The following is a 23,653-nucleotide window of genomic DNA, read 5'->3' on the forward strand; positions in this document are numbered from 1 at the left end:
TGGGTGACCCTTTCATAGGACGAGTACTGTCCATCCGTGTGTGCAACGAGGATCGGACTACAGCACAACCACCTTAGCTGAAGATGAGGAAACTACTTCATCTGGTGCTCAGTGGAAGAAAAACTTCACTGCAACATGAAAGAAAAACTGATGTTGGACCTATCCAGAGAGTGAGTGCAGGATGCAAATGGCGTCCTCCTCAGGACGTTTCCCAGGTGATCTGGACTCGGGCTTTATTAACGGAATGCCACTATCAATTCCTTTCTCCTCTCTCTGCTCTTTTCTTCTCACTCCACTTCTTCTCCTGTCCTCTGCCTTGCTCAATGCTTATGGTCCTCCAGAAAGTTGGAGTGCAAGCCCAGACTTCCCCTGGGCTTCAAGCCCAAGATCTGGGCTGTTCTTAGTGTCCTGCCCTGAAGTCTTCATCAAAGGGACAGGCAAAGGCCTCCTCTGGCTAAACACCCTTCTCCAACCCACACAGGAGGGTTCCTTTGTTACTGAAGGAGTGGGCAGCCTCCTCCTTGCTTTTAAAGTTAATACTCTGTGTCATGAGTAGGTAACAAACCACACGTGCTCACTCAACAAACAGCCAAAACAGGGAGTCTGTGGGGGAATGTATGTATCTAAGTGGTGTTAAAGAAAATTGTTTCACCTGCTAGATCAGGGCGGGTCCTCAGACAACAGGATGGCTCCCACGGAGCAAAGTGTTTTGCTCATGACCATGTCCTTAGGGTCTAGAATGGTGCCTGGGCACGGAACGAAGGAGCTCTGCTTAACCACCTTAATGCGCGGATAGAGAATGAGTCTTAGGGCTCTCTACATCCTCAAAGAAAGGGCTGTGTCTTTTTAGTCCTTTCCCAGTGGCCGAGCATAGGACCTGGCTCAGAGCAGGAGTTCGATTCTATCATTTGCAGAATGACAGTTTAAGTGAGTGTCAGGCCTATAGAGGCAAACAGGTAAGCCTGGTCCCCTGCCTTGAGGACAGCATGGGCTGGTGAAGAAAGAGGTTTTCAGTTCAGTAGAAAGTGGGGGGGGGGCAGGAAACGGGGGTCCTAAGCTTTCCCTGGTTCTGGCCCTGGACTCAGAGTGAAGTTTAAGAGTAGAGAGGTAGCCTGAGGACAGTGACCATGTGAGCTGTGAGTCAGTTTTCCTTGATTCATAAAGCGATGCTTCTCCAGCCCAGCTGCCCATGAGAAACCACCTGGAGAGTTTTGTAAAAACTCCCTGTGCCAGCTCAATCTTCTCTGCCTGAGATTCTGATTTACTTGGACTGGGGCGTCTCCTGTGCAGTAAGAGTTGGGAGCTGCTGCTTTCTTTGGGCAGAGCAGAGGATGCAAGCAATAGTTACACAGAAACTGGACAGCAGAGCAGGGCAGTGCTAAGGTTGGAAAGGGTGTGTGATGCAAGTTTTGGAAATCAGTAGAGAAAGGGGCAAGGATCCTCCCTTCTGGCAGGGACTGTGGGGCAGGGGAGAGGAGCCCAAGGCACCACCACGCCTATGGAATGCGGTGGGCAAAATGGACGAGATTAAACGGGAGGCAGAATTTCAGCAGAGAGCTGAGGAGACGTGGAAGAAGAGCGGAGCGAGAATTGCAGGGAGCTGGGAGTTGGTCCGGAGGCAGCACAGGAGGCAGCTGCCTTTGGCAGGCGGCTGGAGGGGCAGGGGGCGGGGGTAGCTGAACCAGGGAGACCTGGAGGAAGTGAAGGGAGTCGCCCAGAGGGGTTGTCAGGGCGTGGCGCGAAGAGACTCAGAAGAAACTCTGAGGCAGAGATGGGGTCGCTCAGCCACGCAGAGGCACATGGAAGTCCACATCCACACGCCCGAGCGCTGACATGCACACACGCGTCTCCTTTGCATAAACGCCCGCTGCACACGCCGAGGCCCAGGACTCCTAGGGGACAGCAAAGCCGAACCTCAGCTCCGGAGTCCAGGGGAGGCCCCTCCCTGCCTCGCCCTTACAAAGGCTTGCGCAACAGGCTGCGGCGGGAGCCGAGCGCGCCGGGGAGGAGGGAGTGGGGAAGGGGTGTGTCCCCGCTGCGTGCGAGGCCGAGAAGGTCGGGGAGGGGCGAGGAGCGGGGGCGGGGCCGCAGCGCCTATAAAGTCGCTCTCCACTGGGACATAAACAAACCCCGCCTGGCTTCGAGCTCGCCGTGCGCCGGAGTGCCACCCTCCTCACCACCCTCTTCGGCTCCCTGTGGACGCTGAACCGCCAACCTAGCCACCGACTCCTTTCCTTCCTTCCTCTGCTTTAGGTAAGCCCGACGACGCCCTTTCTCCCCGACACGACGAGGAGCAGAAGGGGGTCGCCCGCTGGATGCTGCTGGAGCTCCTGGACAGCCCTTAGTGGCCCCGTGGGCTCCAGGAACAGGTGTCCGGAGCCTCGAGTATGTGGAGACCCGGTAGTGCCAGAGCAAAGAGGGGGCTTTGGGGCTCCGGCACCGCCGGAGTAGGGGTTTTGATTAGAGAGAAGGAGGAGGGAAAAGGCAGGTCCGGTTTCACATTCCCCCGAGCTGTGGAAGTGGGGCTCTGGGGGTCGGGGAGGAGGGCGGCGAGCCGACTGGGGAACACTTGGGTCGGGATTGCCAGCGTGCGTCCGGAATCATAGCTGGCGCCGCTGGCGGGGGTGGGCGCAGAAGCGACTAGGGTGTGTGTGTTTTTGTGTGTGTGCGTGTGTGTATGTGCGCGCGCTCGCGCGTGTGCGTGTCTGAGGAAGGGGACGCGCTCGTATGTGGATGGGGGTGGGTAGGGGTGAGCGGCTTCAGCAAGGGGCTACGGAAGGGGACGTGGGTGTGTCTGGTTCCCAGACTGGGCAAGGAACCGGTGTGGGTCTGAGAGGCTGGTGGTGTGTGTGCGTGAGTCCTTATGTGTTGGTGTGGGTGTACGTGTAGGTGGAGGGCCTGGGGTGTGTCACAGCGTGTGCGACACGCGCGGGAACAAGTGTGTGCGAGCGCGGCTGGGCAGGGTGGATCTGCCGCCCGAGGTGTCCCTCATTGCCACTGTGGCGGTGTAAGAGAGATGGCTGGGGCAAGAGGGCTCTGCGGGGCATCTGGAGGCCCCTAAGCTGGAGGGAGCAGGGAGTGGCGTCATTTTCGCCTCCGCCCACCCTCCCTCACTTTCTTTTCCTTCCCTGTCTCTGGGGCAGGCGAGACGGGCTCTCCAGCACTCCAGCGGGGGAACGGCTGGAATTGCTCTGAGGTGCTTGGGAGATCCACCGTGGTCTCTGATTCAGCCTTGGGTAGGAGATTGGGCGTGTGGAATGTGGACAGCTCTAGGGAAACCTGCTGTCACGCCTGTCAAATTAGTAGCTAAAGCTGGAATTTAGTGGATTGGTTCCTTACCACCAACCTCCCCGTCCTCCTCTTGTTCCCTCTGCTGTCTGCTGTCCCTGGAGGTCTGAACAACACCCCTGGGTAGCTTGGAAGTGGAAAGTGCCTAGTAGTGTATCTGAGAGAAAGGGCCCTGGCTATCTTGATTCCAAGAACGACCATGTCCTTGGGCACTGGAGTTTGTTTGGACCCTTCACACTACTGGGGAATATTCAGAGGGCAGCCAGTGGCCCTGCAGGAGGGCTTTAGACACCCTTAGAATGCCCCGCAGCAGTAGATAACCTCCTACTTCAAATGAACATATCTAAATATAAACCTGGTTCTTTCTGTGAAAATGCATTTTCAAGGCAAACTTTTCAGCCCACCCACCTCTTGTACAGAAACTCAGAAATCCTTACTGAGTTTCAGGTGTGTGGTTGAAATAAACAAAGTGCCGAGAGCCCAGCATCTGCCTTTCAGGGGCCCCTGGCCTGGTGGAGGAGGAGCACAGGATGCTCAGACCTGGGTTCTGTGCCCATGTGCAGCAGCAGAGCCAGCCCCAAGGCGGGGCAGCACCGGGTAAGAGAGAGCTTGACAGTAAGTGATGGAAAACTTGGTGCCCTCTTGACCTGTCAACTTAGCTTTGTGAGACTCTGTCTCCCACTAGAGGGTAAACTTGTACCAGGGTGAGGAGAAAGACTACCTCCCTCCCCTGTGACCTGGCACCTGGCACATAGGAGGAGTTGAGCTATGTCATGGAATGAACTGAGTGTCTCCTTGTGTTCCTCCCATTCGGCTATGATAGCAGGTGGGGAATGCGCTATGATACTGCCTTCCCAAGGAGGCACTTGAATCTGTATGGACAGAGGTGTTGGATCTGGCTTTAGGGGGACCTGGATCATCTGTTAGGGCTTTTTTTCTTGAGAAAGTTCCTTTGGAGGGATGAGCAAATTCAGAATTGCTAACTATTGGTTTGATTATTTGGAGTGAAGTTAAAAATTCACACAAGACCTGGTCCACTTCTTTCCATGTTGCATATGAAAGCTGAGACCCAGCGACAGGGAAGGATGTGTCACGGCTGAGTTGGAACTAGAGCTCAGACTCCAGACCCCTTTGCAGGAGTCTCCTGGTTGGGATTGAAGACAGTGAAAAGGGTTCCCAGCATGATTTTGCCTGTCTACTATGGAGGGGCTAAAGTCAATTGGTGAGGAAACTTTTGAGGCAGAAGAGGCAGAATTTCAGGTTTTTTTTTTTTTTAAAGAGTATAATTCATGTATTTTTTTAAAAAGAGTACAATTCAGGAGATTAGCAAAATCAGTCTCATGAGAAAGGGATCAAGGGCTGCAGACCCCTAGGGTGACCTTTAACTGGGTCTGGGCCACACCCCCCAAATGGATGACTGATATGAACAGAGCTGGGGGGGCCCCAGGGGTGCATTGAAACCTGCTGGTCTGAGCTTGCCTCTGCACTGGCCTGAAAGATCACATATGTTCTGATGGCCTGTAGCTGCAGTCCTTCCTCAGACCCAAGTTCAGAGAATCCCATTCAAGGCGTGACTCAAAGGCCCTGTGCCTCTGGGAGAAATTCACGGTGATGACTCAGCGTCTGAGATTCAAGCTGGGTGCAGGCCTGACTCAGGCCTGAAGGCAGGCTAGAGAGGGACAGGACATCCCCCCACCCCACATCAAACCCTCATCCCTTTAATCATTGCAAGAGCTCTGCTTGGGCTATATTGGCTCCATTAAGTGGATGAGGAAACTGAGTCCAGGATAATTTTAGGACTTGCCTCTGTTCTTTTCCATGACAGCATGTTGGGGGCCTTGTAGAAATTAGGCTATAATGAAAAGTGCCAGGAGGCATCAGAAGCACCGTGCCTCAGTTTCCTCTTCTGTGAAATGAAAATGACCGACACAGTCTCATTGATATATGTAAATATTGAATTAGCCTGTGTAAACTGAGAACAGTTGCCCAGCACGTGGGAACCAGCACGTAGGTGTTTGCTCTGCTAATGCCCATGGAAAACATGTTTAAGGCTTACCCTCAACAAGCAGAGTCCGGGGAAACTCACTCATGCCTGGGAATATGCCTGCAGATACTGGACCCCACCTGTAATTTTTACTAAGCTAATACAGGTTGCATAAAAATGTCCTAGGAACCTTGTTTGAAAGCACATTTCCAGGCCCAGTCTCCTGAGAGCCTGACTTGGTAGATCTGGGATGGGCCAAGGATCCGCCTGATGTCAGGGCTCCTTGGGGGAGAGGAGATGGTGGAAGTGGCCATATAGGCAGGAACTTCCTGGCCAACCTGTGTCCTCAGGATCTGGCCCTTAATGAGTGTGCTATATATAAATAGCTGTCTTCTGGGTAACATGGCTGGTAGGTCAGGGTAATGCCTTATCCAATCAAGGTAGAAGACATTCTTCCCACCTCTCAGGTCAGAAAATTGAGGTTCATGCAGGTGACTGTCCAGAATCAAATTAGTAGAGTCCTATTCAAGGTGAGCCACCCTAGCCCTTTCCAAACTCCAGTATTGCCCCCGAAGGCCACCCAACCCATCTTTTGAGAATGAATTGGGTTTTCCAGGCCATGTAGGTTGCCGTTCCTGCCTCCCGGAGTGCAGGCTGGTCTTAGACTTGCCTTCTTGCTCTTCCTTTTTCTGTTTGGAATCAGAGATGGGCGAGATGGCAGTCTCTGCTGCAGAACTTGGCCCACATGTGTTAGAGGTAGGTGTGCAGATAGGGGTTGGGGACACTGAAGCCTGACGGGACCGCGGTTGCAGGGGTGGAGAGGACCACGTTTGGGTGGTGGTGTAAAGCAAGGTTCTTGGGGTAGGTGCCATTAGAAAAGAAACTTGGGGTCCTCTGGGAAAATGGTGGGGGAGGGGTGTCAGCTTTGGCTCTGCAGAATAGAAACTGATTGGGTCCACAAACAGGTCTTTCTGTCCCAGAGTCTCTGGTTTTCCCATCAACATTTCATGCACCCTCCCCACCCCCTGATCGTCCAGGGTCCATCTCTCAGGTCTTTGCAGTCTAGAGGGGTATTCTATTCCCTGAAGGGGTAGGGAGTGAAGCTTACTAGCAGTGTGGGGACCTTGAAGGCTTTGCCTGAGAGTTCACCTGTTATTTTATAGGTTTGTCCTCTCCTTAGGTTTGTGGAAACCTTTCTACCAGGATCAATTTTAAACCAGCTGAGAGCTGTTCTTAAAGAGAGGAGGCTGGGGCCCAGGTCTCCATCCTGTTCCTCAGACTCCACCCTCAGCCCCACGCCCTGGGAACCCGTGAGAAGGTTCTTCTTGGCCTTCTTCAAATGTGGATGTGAGAGAGAATCTTAGGTGTAGTTCTAAGGACTCTCCAGGGAATCTGCATCTCCTCTGTCTTCTCCTTTTGAATCATGGAACTTTCCTGGGCAAGTCCTCCCTGGCTTTCCTCTCCAGGAGGGGAGGCTGAGTGGGTGTCTGCGGCACCCTCTGTGAATCACCCCGGGCCGTGCTTGTCTGCTTACCCACCTCCCCACAAGACCTGACAGTTTGGCCTTTTGTAGGCTCTCCTTGAACGGTCTAAAGGACACCTCTGTTTATTGAGGAAATAACGTGAGCCATCCTGTGCAGGAAAGATTAGAGGGCCATTCCAGAGGGTGGAAACGGGAAGGCCATTTTGGGAAAGAATACTGTGAGTGTGCCGAGCATCCCATCTCGGGACAAAGGGTTCTGTATGAGGAATCCATTTCCTCATCCTCTGCTAACACTAGTTCCATTTGTGTGATTTCAACAAATTATCTCAGACCATCCAGTGCAGCTCACGCCTGTCCCGCAGATTCACAGAATAACCCTCTAAAGTGACCAGTGTCCACCGCTGGACATCCAGTGACTTGGCGCAGCCCCTCAGACGGTCATCTTCTCCCCGCCAAGCAAATGACTCAGGCTGCCAAATTCCACTGAGAATCTCCAGGAAGATCCTGGTTGCATTGCAGAAAAGGGGTGGGCTGTGCTGGGATTCCTGACACCTCCCTATTCCTCCTATTGTGTTCAGGACACTCTCACTGACCTCCTGGGTGCTGTGCTTGTCTTGAACACACAGAAGTTCAGTTTGGGGTTGGAGCCCCGTGCCCGTCCTGAATCATGAATGCAGCTGTGGCTTATCTGGGACTGAGGCTGGGGTTTGCCTTCTCCTTAGTGACACTTTCTCTGTTCAATGTCAGACAACTCACTGATGTCTACTGAGCTTCAGGCTTTGTGACAAGCCCTGGAGCCTTGAGGAATTCCCAGTGTGGTTGTCTCCTCTGTACGGCATTTGCAGTGTTTTGTTGATTTTGATCACTCTGTGGCATTAAACTAGGAAACTTCTGAAGGTCCAGGGAGTCCACCCCTGGTGTTTGCTAGGTTGATTACGTAAGAGAAACATTGAGAGTGAAGACTGCCAACTTCCTCACACTCCCCACAGCCTCAAGTTTCAAAAGGTCCAGAAAACACCAAGAGAGCCCATGTACCACTCTGTAGATTTACTTAAAAATCTCTCTGGCAAAGAAATATCAAAAGTACGTATCTGCAGTAAGGCATTGGTGTCCAGAGCGTATCCCAGGGGGGTTTCCTTGAGCTTACTGCAGAGATGGAACTGCTCTCTGGAACTTTCTGGGGAGGTTGCTGTGCCAAACAGCAGCAGCAGCCTGCATTTATTCCCCCACCCCCTTTAAGATCTATTTTATAAAGAGCCCAGTGTGCTGGAAAGTACACCAGCTTTCACGTGGCTTTGAATCCAGGCGTGTTTCGGAGGGACAAAATCTGGGCCAGTGGCTGACAACAACAATCGATGCTAAACTGGTCAACCGTCCCCTGGTGTCCCTTTCTCTGCTTCACTGAAGGACACCAGGCAGCTGTTGTCTGCTTGGCCTTACACCTGCACCCGCAACAAAGGAGCCCGTTTTCCATCTTTCCTTCAGCAGAGAGGAATCTAGGCTTGTGGCCTTTGGGCAGTCCTGTGGGCCTTTGTTTGTGAGCCTCAGGTTGCCTATCTGTAAACTGGGCACGATAATAATACCTGCTCTGTTCCCGGCACCTCTTTGAAGGGCAGATGAAACAATGCATTGAGTGGACACTTTTTCCAAGTACCGAACTTTGTATATCAGGAAGGCACTTCGGGGGAGAGGTAAAAACAGAGAACTTTCTGAATGTTGGGAAGGAAGCTTAAAAAAGGCCAAGAGGTGCATTTTGCCAAATGTTCGGGCTTGCTCATGGTGACTCAGTGGTGACTGTGCGGGATGGAGGGAGAAGCTTGTGACTCCCTAGCTGACTCTCACATATCAAAAGCCTCAGGGTCACATGTAGCTATCCTTAGGACATTGTACCTAGGCAGAGGGTAAGGTAAGGTCTGTGTGTATTTTAGGGTGATATCAATGTGACATCATTGTCAACTGTCCTGTAAGGTTGCTTTAACCTGTGTGAGCTTGTTGCTTGCTCACTTGGGGCACAAAGCTTCACTTCTCTGAGCCTCAGCGTCCCCACTTGTTAAATGGTAGACATGCTGGTGCCTCCCTCCTAGCATTGCTGAGAAGTGCAAATAAGTACAGAGTTTAGAGCCTACTTAGCGCTGTAGAAGTTGCTCTTTTTGCCATTATAGTGGGGTGTCTGTCTGGGGTTTTCATGGTTGCCTACCTGTGGCAGCTCTTCCTGGGTAGGGGGTAATCCTGTAACTTCTAGAACAGAACATGGATGTTTCTCTGTGGATGCCACATCCGCCCCATCCTGTGGAAGTTCTGGAAGGCCCAGGAGAGTTTTTTCTGGAGGTTGTACAGATGGGTCCTGCTGGGCAGCTTAGGTCAGAGGAGAGGCAGAGCTGCGGCGAGACTCTGGTCTTAACAGATGTGCATTGGTGGCTGGGAGGAAGGGAGGCCTTGGTCCAAGGTGCAGGGTTAATCTGGCCTGGGTTGAGGCTGGCAGGGCTCTGGTAAGACACCTAGGATCCTTTTCTTTGCACCTTCCACCCTAGGTTCTCAGTTTCCTCAAGTTTATAATAAACTGTGTGATGGCCACAGAACATGCATTGCGCCTACTTTACAGATGGGAAAACCAAGGCCCAGAGAGGGAATGGCTTGCTCAGAGTCATGTAGCAAGATGGTGGCAGGATCCCCATACCCTGAACCCTAGTTCAGCATTACGGCTACCCCACTGAGGCTCTGTGTGTCCCTTCAGTGCCCCAGGGACTGGTGGCCTTGGATTGCCTGGGATATCTCTGCTTACTATCCTCCCAAGCCCTGGGGTCACATTCTTTCTTTCTCTGGGCAGATCCCAGCCCTGGCTTCCCCCAGAACCCATGATCTAGCCAACTGCTGACTGTCTCCTGGGTCTCTTGGTCTAGAAAGGTATTCGCTGAGCCCCTCATGGGCCTTTGTTACTCAGTGACTGGCGTTGCTGGTGGGGAGGAGTGCTCTAGTGACAGTGCGTCAGGTCTGATGGCTGGTAACCTCTATGGCATTTGCCAAACATCTCCCATATATCCCACTCCTTCCTGGGCCGCTGTGGGACTATTGGGTTGTAAAATACAGACTGTATCCTCAGATGTCCCGTTGTCTCCACGGCAACCAGGAAAGGAAAGCACTCTGATGAATTACGCAGCGGCTCACCAGGTCTTCTGCATACCGTTGTTTAATTCCAGCCCACTGCTGTTTGTTGAGAGCAGGAGTCAGATGCCCATTTGACAGATGAACAAACCCAGGCAAAGAGGTTAGATAAATTGTTCAGGATCACAATCAGCAGCAATGCCCAGGTCTGAGCCACAAGCCTTCCTCCAGCTCCTGGCCACCTTTCCCTTCTCTGCTGTTGGTCTTCTCTGAATCCCTCCTGGGCAAGTAGGTGGGAAGGAGAGAAGTGGCAGTGTGTACCAGTGTGGCGGGTGGCACTGTGACCTAGAGCCCTCTTTTTGGTGCTAAGTGGGCTTTTAACACAGGGAGACCTGTCTTGACCTCTTTGCTGTCTGCAGGGGCTTCTGTCTATGCTTCTTGGAGAACAAAGAGGCCTCAGACAGGCGGGGGCAGGTGGGCTGGGAGGGCACCCCCCCTCCTGCTAGAGGTTCTCTTTGGCCCTTTCTGCTGGGTTCTGGGCATCTTGTAGCTAGGACTTCTGGAAGGCAGCAGGCAGGGGGCAGGGCCTGGAGTTCCCCCGGGGGTGTGGGCAGCTGTTATATTTGCTGAGCCACTCAGGACCCCTGGGTATGGTGTCCCTTGGCGGGGTGGGGGTTACAGCCAGCATTCCCATCCAGGTTAAATCCCCCCAGCTCCTGGCCTGCTGGTGGAAAGTCACAGAGGCTGTGAGGCAGTGTCTTCTGTGTCCTCTGTCAGCCTCGCGTTTTGCAGGGGTGGGGCGGGCACTTTGAATCCCAGAGATAATGCATGTGTTAAGGAAGAGTGTGGTGAAGGTGGAGTGTGTGCCTTGGACTCAGCTCCAGCCAGGCCACTCCCGCTGCATCTGTTGGGGACACTGAGGACACGCACCAGGTGTGGAGGTAGTGTGTGCGTGTGAATGTGTAAGAATGAGTGTGTATGAATGAACATGAGTGAGTATGGGTGTGAGTGTGAACAAGTGTGTTGGTGAGAGTGTGAGAGAATGTGGGTGTGTATGTTTGTGTACTACACTGAATAAGAATTATATCTACATTTTAGAAGGTCTTGTAAAGGAAGTAAACAATCAATCGTGTGTATCTAACAGACGTTTTCCGGATACTCTTTCATACCAGGAACTGCCAAGATCAGCTGGTGGCAACATGAGCTGATTTTGCACCCAGGGGACATTTTTGGTTGTCACACCTTGTGGGCATGGTCTGTGGGTATCTGGTGGGCAGTCCAGTGTTCTGTAAAGCTGCCCACATGCTTCTGTAACATGTCAGCAGGGCTGAGTGTGAGGACCTCTGCCCCGGAGGTACAGTGCTGGTGAGGACGGCACACACCCTGCCCTCCAGGGGGACAAGTGGAACTGCCACTCAGCAGGGACATAGCCCAAGGAGTGAGGGCAGGAGTTTGTTCATGGCCAAATTCCAGACCAGTCACACAGTAGGTCCTTGGTGACATACTCGTGCTATTAATTTTGTACTGAGCTCTTGGACACGTGGGACCTAGTGTGGGAAGAAACCTGTGCATAGGACGTGGCAGCTCAGAGCCTGCCTCCTGGAACTCAGGTGCTCTGTGAAGGCAGGTCTGGAGGCACAGGGTAGGGGTGGCCTTTACTGACATGGGAGCTGCTCCCAGGCCTAAAGCCAGCCTGGTCCCCTTCCCCACACATGTGCAAAGCTTCCTCTGTTTCATCCACTCTCCCTGCAGACTTCAGGGTCCCAGATCCTTACTGGATGGCTCCAAATCAGCTGAATCAGTTGCTTGGGGGACACTCAAAAATGTCTCCAGACATTGCCAAATGTCCCTAGGAGATAAAGTCACCCCAGTCTAGATAAAGCCGGTGTTGTTCCCTAGTAGCTTTACCCCGGGGCTTCCCTAAGGCCCAGTGAGGCTGCTCTAGCTCTCAAAAGCAGATTCTCTAGCACTTACTGTCGCAGGAGATACAGGCTGGTCCAGCCCACTGCCTTCTGGGAAGCTAAGTTGGAGGAAGGAAAAAACACATAGGGCGGGGTGAGGGGGTTTCACCAAGTGCACCTGTGGAACCATGAAAGCTAAATGTTTCTATTTTCTGCCCAGAAAGAGGAGGAGGAGACAGCCCTTGGAGGTTGACCTTATATTCTAAGCTGATCACAGTTTCTGGAAGGCAAGTAAAACTGACCAGTCTAGGCTATAGCACTGTTTACAAGGCACTGAACTCCGTGGTTGGTTCAGTGACAATCTGAAAGTGAGCTTCACTGAAAGCGTGCTGTGGAGCAGCACTGCCCGTCGGATCAGCCAGCGAGCTGTGGCCTGACTGCACATGTGTGATGCTAGGCGCTAGGGGGAGAGTGGGGACAAGACAGGTGAGCCAGCTGCTGGGAGGAGCTCACGGGTGGGGCAAACTCACCTGTGAGATAGCTAGAGACCCCCAGGTGACCCTGGGGCTCCTTGCTGAGCAGAAGGTATTAAGAAGAGCCTGTGATATGAGAAGTCCTTTCACTTGGAGCATGAAGGGTAGTGTTGCCAAGTCCCTGGGTTTCTGGAAGGCTCCCTAGGCTATGTAGGCGATGTGTCCCACGGGTCAGAGTCTTGGGACCATGGACCTGCTGAATTAGCAAGACTAACAGACACCGGCTTTTCATGTTTCCTGCCTCCAAGCTGGCGGCTGCCCAGGAATGCTCAGAAATATAAAACCAACTCTGTTTTCGGAATGTTCTGGAGGGTAGACTTTATGCAAAGGCTGCATAAAGCCATTCTTGTGGAGCTGGTTATCGACTGGGCAGGATCATGCTGGGGCCCCAGGCCACAGCATCCCAGGGGAGAGCAGGAGCCACCCACGGAATGCCACATGTGGCTTGCAGGGTGGATCTGTGCAGCCTGTGCCTGCTGGCTGAACTCTCAAGGTGTTTCACAGGCTCCTGGCAGTTTCTGGGTCTTCAGAGGAGCCCAGGTTGGAGTTCAGAGCCTTGTGTGCTCTCTGTTGTATATCCAAAGGGCTGTGGGCAGCTCAGAGACTTGGGATTCACTCTGAAGGCAGCAGCGTGCAGGCTTGGGTCAGGCTTGTCTCGTGGGGTTTTCAGTTCAGAAGTTGTGGATCTGTGAGCTGGCTGGCCGGGGCTCCTTCCTCTTGGCACTGACTTCTCCCCTACTCCCCTGCTGCTGGGCAGAACATGTGTTCTTATTCTGCATTCTTTGTATCCCACCCCAGGTATTGGTGGGCAATTAATTTTTCCAACTTGACTATGGATCTCTAAGATCATAGCTCAGCTCCCAGATTAAGCTCTGGGAAGTGTGCTCAGTAGGTGGCACTGCCCTGTCCAAGCCTCACTTCCAGGGAGTCGGAGAGGGCAGAATCCAGCATCCGGAGTCTTCCTGAACCCTGCTCCCGTCTAGCTGGCCACTGTCACTTCCCTCTGGCCTATCCTGACTTGGCCCACAAAGTGCTTTTTGTCTTGAAGTTCTTTTTTCTTTCAAAATCCTATCGAACATTCAGTGCCTGTCACTCTCCTTGGCTTACAGTTGGCCCTGTGCCTTGCCCCTCTTCCCTGCAGCAGGTGGCTGGGTACTGCACAGAGGCGGAGGTGAAGTGTGTGTGTGGCTGTGTGTGTCTGTAGTGGCTAGCTGTGAAGGTGAAGCTTGCACCGTGCCTGTACGTGGAGGGCAACCTGTGACCTGTCGTTCCCTTTTAGTTGTCAGCTGTGCAGGTCCCTTCTACCAAATGCAGGGAGAGGTGTCCCAAGTGTGGTGGTTGGGCCTACACTTGAAGTGGGGACCTCTGTCAGTCCTGCCTGATCTTCTCTGGAAAGGCAGTTGTGTCTCTGAACCTCAGTTTCCTCTCACAGGAAATACACTGTCCTGGTCCCCCAGGGGGAAGACCACAGTGGTGCCAGTGTGAGAGGCTGTTTTGTCACCTGTAGCACATGGTACAGGCTGCGAGAGCTGCTGGACAGAGTGAAAGTCCAGCCTTTTTGTCCTCTCATTCCCTGGCCCCCCCGTATTTGTTTCCATCAGGAAACTTCTCAGCAGGGAGGGCTGACCTCTTGGCCTTTGTTTTCTTGCAGGCAGGTGACAGCAGGAACATGTCTCGGGAGATGCAGGACGTGGACCTTGCCGAGGTGAAGCCTTTGGTGGAGAAAGGGGAGGTGAGTGGAGAAGCTTCTGGAAACCTTCATCATATGTGCATATGTACACACAGCACACCCATATGCCTGTGTGCATACACACGTACTCAGCCTGTGCAGAAACGTGTGTACACATCCCTGCACACATGAGTCCACTGCTCCCTTGAAGGCAAAGGGGTGAGAGGCCAAGCCCCAGCTTGGCCACTAAGTGCTATGGTGCCCTGGGTCAGGCCCCTTGCCCATCTCTCTTGGTCTCTCTACCCACAGCTCACTGCTCTCATTTGTAAAGTGAGGGCATTGAATCTGAAGTTCTCTGAGCACCCCCAGCTCTGATATCCTGTCATTCTGGAACATAGAACTTGGAGCCCAGTTGCCCATGGGCTCATGCCTCATTCCCTCATGATTAAAAGCTCATCTCTGGGGTCACACTGCCTGGGTTTAAATCCTGGCTGTGACCCTTTGCAGCTTGCTGTCCACTAACAAACCCTGCCACTTCTGCAGGCTGTAGCTCCTCATCCATAAAATGATGACACTAGGACTTCCTTGTGGGCCAGGTGAGGATGGAATTAATTCACACGGAGCAGTTAGAACTTTGCCTGCTATGGACGAGATGAGCCGTGCAGATCATCTTTTGCAGTCACTTTTATTATCTTTTTTGGTGGAACCTCTCCTGTCATCACAGGCCCCTTCTCTTTAGCCTGGGCTGCAGGTCTGTCCTGCGCTGATTGTTCTGACGGGGATGAGCCTTTCTATCACACAGCTGACATTGTTTTGAAAGCATGTGCACATCCCGATGCTCTCTGAGCCTCATACCTGGCCTGTGGTGATACACCTTTTAAAAATGTGGAAGCTCAGGCTCTACTCAGGCTCTAGCGAAGTTACTCTACTAAACCAGCTAAATGCTTTAAAAATTAATAGTTAGCATGCACTGACCACATCCTGCATGCCTGCTCCTCAGCTGTGGTCAGGCTAGATCCTGGCTTCTGTGATTTTCCTCGTTTCACAGAAAACTCTCAAGGAGGTCAATTTGTTCTTAGTCACATAGTTACAAAGAGGGACTTGGAATCAAACCCAGGCTGGCTGACTTCGGTGAACAGACTGCTCGTTAAATTTCTTTGTACTGTACACATGGCTATTCTGCTTTAGGTTCATAAATCTGTGGACTTTTCATCACAAATGTGGGAGGCAACTATTCTATTTTGCAGATAAAGTCCCCAGTCTCAGATGGGAAGGGGATTTCCCAAGTTCATGTACAGAGTTGACACACTAGGATTAGGAACCAAGGCTAGGGAAGCTGCAGAAGGCTGTGCTCGGATTCTGCAGACCTTTTCTGTAGGGGGCCAAGTTTCTGCTGCAGCTACTCAACTTTGCCTTTGTAGCATGAATGCAGCTGTGCACAATATGTGGCATGGGCTTGCTGTGTTCCAATCCAATTTTATTTACAAAAACAGGTGGTGGTGCACAGTCTACCAACCCATGCTGCCCATGGAACAGGCTCTAAATCCATTTCCTCTTCACTGTGGGTCCATGACACAGTCTTAAAAAACAATCAAACAAACAAAAGCTCCCAGGAAGTAGTACAGAGTCATATCAATATAGTCTTATTCTCCCCTTACAAAAACCCTGTAAAAACAGCATACCACACTTTGCTTTACTCACTTGGCGTTCCTGGAGATCTTTCTAGCATTAGTCCACCGTGCCCTTAGTTTTCTCTTCCCAGCTACATAGGATTTCACCAAATTTATCTGCCCAGTGCCCAGTGCATGGACATGGTGTTTTCCCTGTTGCCCTTGCAAACAGGGCTGCAGAGTGTTTGACCTTCCCTGTGTCTTGCGTGTACGTCATTTGATATGTCTGCAGGTGCAGCCCAGATCAAAAGCCTCAGATGTAGCATCATAGGGCCCAAGGTTAAATGCATTTTAAGAGACGTTATTTATTTGTTTCAAGCAGCCTACTGGTATCCTCAGAACATTTTATTTTGGGAACATACTTCTAAGAGCTTTTCCATTCCAGGTTACATGCTCGTCCATCTCTAAGGGGAATTTACCTTTTCTTTCAAGGTTCAGATGGACATAAATCCCTTCCAATCCCAACTCATCAAGTGTTTTCAGCTAGGCTTGCTGTTGGGAAGTTCTTCCTCAGTCCGTCCTCACCCTGGACTACCATGTATGCTGGTTGAGACTTTGAAGTTTGGAGTCGTACCGAATGGCTTCTTTCAGTCCCTGGTACCAACACATACTCACATATGCGTACACATTCACACACCGGGTGTAGGTGTCGCCACTCTTGCTTCCACTGCGCTTTACCAAAACTCTCTGATGTTCTTGTCTGCAGCCCAGGGGATGTGGAGCTGTTTCACTCCCACAGCAGGGCATCTGCAGTCCTCTGACTCCCAGACCCTGCTGTCCAAGGAGGCCATTCTATTTCCTGCCCCTCTTTGCATTTGGCTCTACTGACCTGTCTTCTCTCCTGGCAGGAGGTGGTGGGTCAGGATGGGGCAGGGTTTTTGGAGAGTGTTTAAAATCCCTTGATCTGAAGGAAAATATGCCAGGAATATCTCTTAGGAACATTGGCCCACGGAGGCTGCAGTTCCTCCTTGGGGTCACACTCTTGTTGCTCCTCAGGGGACAAGGACCCCTACCCTGTCTTCCTGAACCTGTCCTATCATGAACAGCTCTGATGAAAGATGGAATTTAGGCTGAAATTGAGATTTATTTATTTTTTAGATCAAGGAAAATTTTTAAAGATCTTGTACTCTTCTATCTACAGAGGTTGGATTTTAATTCAGAATCTAGATGATGGCAGCTGTGAAAAAATGTGAGGAAAAAATGTGAGGAGGATCATGGTCGGTTTGAGTTTTAAAAGTGTAGCTCCAGTAGGCTGGAGACCGGGAGCCCAGGTAACAGCCAGATAAAGTCCCGAGTCTCTGGAGCATGTGTCAGTTTAGACTTCCAGATTTTTATTTACCAAGGCTACCATACAAAAGGAACTCAGCTAACGTGGTCTTTTTAATTTTTAATTCAATTATTTTTTTTACTGGACTTCTCTTCTTTGAGCTCAAAAGGAAAGGGAAATCTCTTTGTCAGGAATTCAGAGCTCCACTGAGGCGGGAGGGGAGAGAGGGATTCAGGCCATGGAGAGCCCCATGAGTTCTAGCATTAGTTCCCTACCTGAGGGAGCTGACGGAACTGACGATCTCTCTTGTCTCTTCACAGACCATCACCGGCCTGCTGCAAGAGTTTGATGTTCAGGCAAGTAGATGATGTGGCTTCCTTCACCCTCCTGCTCCCACTCCCTCCCCTCTCTTTCCTTCGCTCTTTCCATTGGTTTGAAGTAGATCCTTGTTCAAACGTGGGGCGGCACGGGGAGAGAAGGAAGTGGTCTCAGCTAGGTCTTCGTCCTCTGCAGCTGGTCCTGAACAGAAGCTGCTCTAAGTGCCAACCAGAGACACAGGAGCCAGTCAGCTTCCCTGAAAGTAGGACAGGGCACTGGCCCCTTCCCTTCAGCCCTAATTGCTGGACAAAGCTGTGGGGCCTGTGTGTGAGGAAATGTCCAGAGCTGGAGGGCTTGGGGCCCTGTTGGGGCAGGGACAGAGGCAAAGGCTCAGTGGTCTTGGCCCTGCTTGACAAAGTGAAACCAGCCTTCTCTTTGGCCCGGGACTGAAATGTGTCTATCCTTGCTTGGGGTGAGTGAGAGTACCAGGGGGTGCAGGTTAGCTGTGTCCATGAACAAGCTCTCAGGAGAGTGGGCTGGACCACTTCCAGCGGCCTGGAGCCCAGGGTGGGTCAGAACTTCAGGAACTCCCAGGCCTGGGCTCCTTATTCCCATGCTGAGCCCCACACGGTGCTGGGCCCTGGGGTGGCAGGGCAGGAAGCCTGCATGTGTTGGGCAGCTGTGGTCTCTCTGAAAGGGAAGGGGGGCTCTGGACCTGCCAAAGGCTCCAGCTTACCTGCACAGGTGTCCCTGCCTTCAGCTGTTCCGAGCTCCGCCTCACTCCTGCTCTCCACCTGCCCCTCAGCTCCCTGCCTTCTCTTGAGTCTCCCATTTCAGCGATGCTCCCCACCCTTTCAGAGGCAGGGATCGTGCATTGTCTTTGGAAGGCAAGGGGAAAGTTGGATGGTGCATAAGAAGCGTTGGTTAGCCTGGGATCCTGGAGGCTTTGAATGCCAAAGCCAAGGTACATGGCCTGTAGTGCATTTGAGTGTCGTTCTGGCTATGTCACACTGTACCCGGGGGTGACCCTGACCTCAAGAGTGCTGTGGGACTGTTGGGGTGCATCCAAAGTATTGGTTTCTGTCTGATCACTTGCCTTCTCTGAAGACAACACATTACCGCTGTGCAATTGACTTGTTCCGAACATACTTACTAAGCCCCCATGGTGCACCAGGTTGTGGACACCCAGGCAGGTGTATAACTCCTTTAGACTGCAGGGGACACTCCACTTAGCTCTGACAGCCGTATAAATTAGAGATCATTGTCTCTATTCTTCAAACATTGGAAACTGAGCCTCAAAGAGGTTAGGAAGGCCTGGCCCTCAGCTGCCACGGTACCAGTAGGATTTAACTATAAAATAAAAATGTGCTTTTATAGCCTCCTAGCAAAGTCCATGGGGACCAAGAGCAGGAGCCCTGAGCAGAGGGATGGTAGCCAGCTATCGTGTGCCAGTCACACTTTCCTTGAAGGGTGACATTATGGGTGCTTAATGATCCCTGATGTCAGGGGACACCTGAGGCACTCTGCAAGGACACCTGGAACTGAGGCAGGTGATTTCCACACTAGGGTTCATGATTAGAAGCAGCAGAGCTGGGAGACACAGGCCCTTTATGTCCCCAGGAGCGGCCCCCTGACTAATCAGCCCTGTGTTTATAGCATCATCCAGCCTCTTGGTACATCTGTGGTTGATGAATTCAGACCAGGGCTGGTTTCTCCCCATTTTATGAATGAAGAAATTGAAACTAAACTTGCCTAAGGTCAGGTCACTGCTAAGACATCATGCCATTCTGAAAAAAAGCATCTTTTCTTTTTCATTTTTATGAGTCAGCCTGGTGCAGATTGAAGTCTAGCTGGCCTCTCAAGCTGTGTGCCTTTGAGCAAGTTACTAAACTTTTCTGAGCCGAGGTTGTACTCCCTCCCTGAAAATACAGTAGTAATAGTTGATACTTTTGAATACTTACTATGTTCAGTAGTGCTGTTGGAAGCATCCTATTTAAAATTTAATTTATTTAATAAAATGTACTCTTTTAATCTTCACAAAAGCCCTGGGGCTTCTGGTGGCATCTTTTTACAGGTGAACACAGCCTTGTAGTCACAAAGCCAGTGAGATGGAGGTAGGACACACAGCCAGCCACCAATCAAGGTCACCTTATCCAAACTCCCCCCCTACTGTCCCCTCCCCAGTGACATCAGTGGAATTCACAGCAGGGCCCAGAGCTCAAAGCACAGACCACACTCTGCAAGCATACAGGGCATGGGCATGGGGGCGGGGAAGTGATCCTTGAGGCCTGGACCTGAGCCACCAGCTTCTCTCTCCACATCCCCTGAGGGTGAGAGGAAATTTCGGCAGAGCAGGCTTTTAGGCATACCTTGTGCCCCTCCCTGATTGGCAGGTGGGCTGGCCAAGCCTGCAGTCCTGTTCGAACCAGAGGCAGAGCTCCCTGGCAAGCTCAGCCCATTCTCCTGCACAGGTGCAGGAATAGGTGGGCAGCCCCTTGGGGGCCCCAGGATGTGCTTAGAAGTGGCTGAGAGTAACTGGGCTAGGAGAGGACAGCTGGTCACCCCAGTCCTGCCCACCACCACCCAGCTGTGTCTAGCATGTTTTCGCCCACGGTGACTCAGTCCATTAACTCTGTGCACTTACCGGGACATTGTGGGATGGGAGGACCTGAAACTTGGTCTTTAAGGAGTGTCTCATGTGGGCTCCAGTTCCACTTTCTTGTACTTGTTGGAGAAGAAGAGAGTCAGCATTGGGAAGTGACTCCCCTGAGGTCCCCCAGATGGTGCCAGGCCCTGGGTTTTCCCTCTCCAGGTCCCAAGAACTTCCTGTTCTGCATATGCAAATGTAATGACATTTGCGAGCACTTCCTGCCAGCTGGGAACTGTGCTCAGGGCCTGACCTGGGCATCTCCTGTGGCACCTCAACAATCTCATGAGAGGTGTCCTTATCTTTATCATTCATAGGGGAAACTGAGGCCAGAGTGGTGGCACTGGGACTGACACCCAGTCTGCCTGGCCAGGATGGAAGACACCCTTACTGTGTTGGCTCCCTGAGTCCCCTCCCCATGGCAGGAGTGTTATCTTCTTTCTCTCATCCTTACAGACCCTGGGAGTTGGGGGGTTCTCAGGGGAAAGAGGTGTGAGTGGATCATCTTGAGATTTATCTAGTTCAATCTTTGATTTGACAGCTGGGGAAAATGAGGGACTGAGAGCAGGGGAGTCACTCATTCAGGGCTACGTAGTTGGGCAGCTAAAAGTGGTGGCAGCTGGCCTGCTTTCCAGACATTTCCTTCAGGGAACAGGGAGACATAGGGGCCAGGACAGTTGGAGCTGTAACAGGTGCAGCTGCCATGGCCCCTGGGCCCTGTTATTTGACTGGTTCTCTGGGCTGACCACAGCTAGAAATTGACAGCTCCATGGGCCATCTGATCACTTAGGACTGGGATGGGCCACCCCAGCCTCCCTCGCTGACAGGAGCCACCATAACCTACCCTGTCTGTGGCTAAAACAAAAGCTTGCTGAGCCTTCCCCAGGGAAGTGGCTCCTTGGAGCTGTGGCTATGTCTTCCTGGGCAGGGTTGGGACTGTCTCCTCCTCAGGTTGTGGCTGCATTCCAGGTCTAGAAAGAGTGGGCTATATGCCCCAAGTGTGCCTTTTCCTGATTATTTGACCCAGGGCAAGTTGCTTCACTTCCCTTCAGCCTCAGTTTCCTCATCTGTGAAATGGGGAACCAGCTACAGCCTCATTAAGTGGCAGGGTGATGACTGGGGATAATGGTGTGGTGGGTCAGTGCTGGGTCCTATGTGATGCCCCATCTACTTACTGTGGTGGGGGTTTCCCCACGGGAATCTTTTATTGCAGTAAAATATGTATAACATGAATATTCCCTCTTAATCATTTCAAGTGCACAGTTTGGTGACATTAGGTACCTTCTTACTGTGGTGTGGCCTTAATCTGCCTTTAGATCTTCTTTATCTGCAGAACTGAAACTCCATCCCTTTGCACAGAAGCTGCTCCTGGCCCTCTCCTTCCAGCCCCTGGGAGGCCCCATTCTACTTTCCATCTACTTAGCATTGCGGTCTCCAGGCTCATCCGTGTTGTACGTGCGTCTGAATCTCCTTCCCCTGTAAGGCTGAGCCATACTCTGCTGTAGATCTGTACCTCATTTTCCTGCACCCTTCATTCACCGAGGAACCCCTGGGCTGCTTCCACCTTTGCAGTTTTGTAAATAATGCTTCTAGGACACTGGTGTGCAAGTATTTCTTCAAGACCCTGCCTTTAGTTCCTTTGAGCATGTAGCCAGAAGTGGAAGTCCTGGATGTATGGGTTATTATGGATTTTTAAAATCTTGGTTATAAATTCAGGAAAACCTAGACAGCATAGTTCATCTGTTCCCTTTCAAAATAGTGGCTCGCTTCTGTGTATCTCTTGAAAGTTCTCCCAGCACCTGTGTGTTTCTATGTTGGGGCACAGGTGGCTGACAGAACAGGGAAGAGTTCTGGCTCCTGCTGCCGGTGCAGGCTGTCCTAGAAGTGGCCTCAGTCTGGGTGGGTGAACGAGTTGCAGGCACATCATTAAAGTGGGGACCACACAGAGAAGCGTATGGGAGGAGGGTGGCAGAGGTCAGGAAAAAGTTCACCAACACCCTGTACCGGGGCCTAAGCTGAGCCCTCTCGGTCAATCTCCAGAGTTGCCTGTGGGGTTATTTTTCCTGTCATGCAATTCTTTGTTCCTTTAACAAATGCCCACTGCGTGCCTGGCATTGGTTTAGGTGTGGAGGACACAGTGGTGGGTGTGACAGGCAGTGAGTGACCCTCGTTTCCAGGAACTTCAGTTCTGGCCATATGTGTGCCAGGCTTTGTTCTGAGCTCATCGAACGTCATGCTCATCTAATGCTCACAGAAGTCCGTCCATTTTACAGAGGGGGCACCTCAAGCCCAGAGGTTAAGTAACTTACTTGCCTGAGGTCACAGGCTGGAGATGAGTAGGGGTGGGATTGGAGCTCAAGCCGGGAGCTTCCAGAGTATGTGTTTAAACCACTTTTCTCACTGCCTAAAAGGGAAGAGATAAACATATAAAGAAGCAAATGTGACAATTTTGGTTTCTGTAGATGCTGTGAGGATACTAGTGAAGGGCGGTATGAAGCTGGACGGTGGGACAAGCATGGCTGGGCTGTTTCTCAGGTTGAGGGATCAGGCAAGCGTTATGAGCAGGTGACATTGCACCGAGACCTGACGGAGAGATGGAGCATCTCATCACACACCTAGGGGAAGATCTGGGGGATAGATGAGTTATTCCAGGCAGAGGCAGCTGGATGTACAAGGGCCCCTCCAGCCTGGATTCTAAACCTTCCAAGGGCAAAGGCATGTGAACCCTTTAAACTGGGAGTGGTCTTGCAGCTCAGTCTCAAAGAATCACAATATTTGAGCTGAATCTGAGTGTTAACTGACATTTTGTCAAGGTTGGTACCAAAATGATCTTTGCATAAATGGTATACATCTGGATTTGGCTCCTCGCTCCAGTTTCCCTCAGCGTCAGTGGTCGCTGAAACCTCATGCGTGTTGTTGCTGTGGGATTTCCTTCAGAAGACACCAAGCGGTGCGATGCCGACACTCGCTGGTCCTGACGGATTATTGTGCACACGGCCACGGGCTGAGGATGACTGAGCTCTGGCCAAGGGCGGCTGCAGGACATGCCAGTCCCAGGACTGGCCAGCACACCCTGTTCTCAGAGCCACAGCTGCCTCTTGCTGAATCTGTTTCCCTTACTTGACAGGTGAGGAAACGGAGGCTTTCTCACAGCCAGCAGCTGTGGTGTGGGCCGCACGGTGTCCGCCGCACGGTGTCCCATGCTGCTGATGCAGACCAGTTTTCCCAGTCATGGCCCTTTCCTGAAGTCCCACATCTGGAAAGGCCTGGACTCTGGTTCACCTTTGCAATTTCTACTTTTCAAAAAAATCTGACCAAGTGAATAATTGAAGCAATAATTCATCAGGCTTCCGCTTAACCCAGTGAGGGTGTGAGCTGCTGAAGGACTCAGGAACTGACTTGCCTTAATGGCAAACCACTCTTATGGCTCATTGAGCTGGATTCTAACTGTCTGGCTGGGCCTCTGGGAGTTGTGTCTGAGGAGGCTGAGCTGCTCCACTGTGCCCATCTGAAAGCTGCCAGTCTTGCTTCTTGATAAGTAATTGGTACTTTAGCATTTGACTAACATAAGCAGATTGCCCATTCCTTTCCCAATATACTTAAGAACTTAAGCTTACAAATTTTTTCTTTTCAAGAGTCAAAACAGATGCACTGAGCCCAGAGCTCAGCATTGCTGGAGGGTGGCTTGTCCCAGGAGACAGCTCGGCTGCCAGAGCAGATGGCCTTGAGCCTTATCTCTCCCTGGCTGACATCACCTTCAGGTGCTGTTTGATTTGGCCTTGGTGATGCTC

The 23,653-nt window shown here is 51.8% G+C and overlaps 1 protein-coding gene across 1 annotated transcript in view; it reads left to right on the forward strand.

The window, feature by feature from the left end:
- Nucleotides 1-2,160: 2,160 nt before the first annotated feature.
- NDRG1 (N-myc downstream regulated 1) overlaps nucleotides 2,161-23,653 on the forward strand; it is a 53,690-nt gene continuing 32,197 nt past the window's right edge. The window contains exons 1-3 of the mRNA XM_003792865.3: nucleotides 2,161-2,253; nucleotides 13,943-14,023; nucleotides 17,218-17,253. Coding sequence (XP_003792913.1) covers nucleotides 13,961-14,023; nucleotides 17,218-17,253 — 99 coding nt within the window. The 5' untranslated portion in view covers nucleotides 2,161-2,253; nucleotides 13,943-13,960. The remainder of the gene's footprint in view (nucleotides 2,254-13,942; nucleotides 14,024-17,217; nucleotides 17,254-23,653) is intronic.

This window comes from Otolemur garnettii, unplaced genomic scaffold (assembly GCF_000181295.1).
Source record: "Otolemur garnettii isolate 467f Iridium unplaced genomic scaffold, OtoGar3 scaffold00062, whole genome shotgun sequence".
NCBI lineage: Eukaryota > Metazoa > Chordata > Mammalia > Primates > Galagidae > Otolemur > Otolemur garnettii.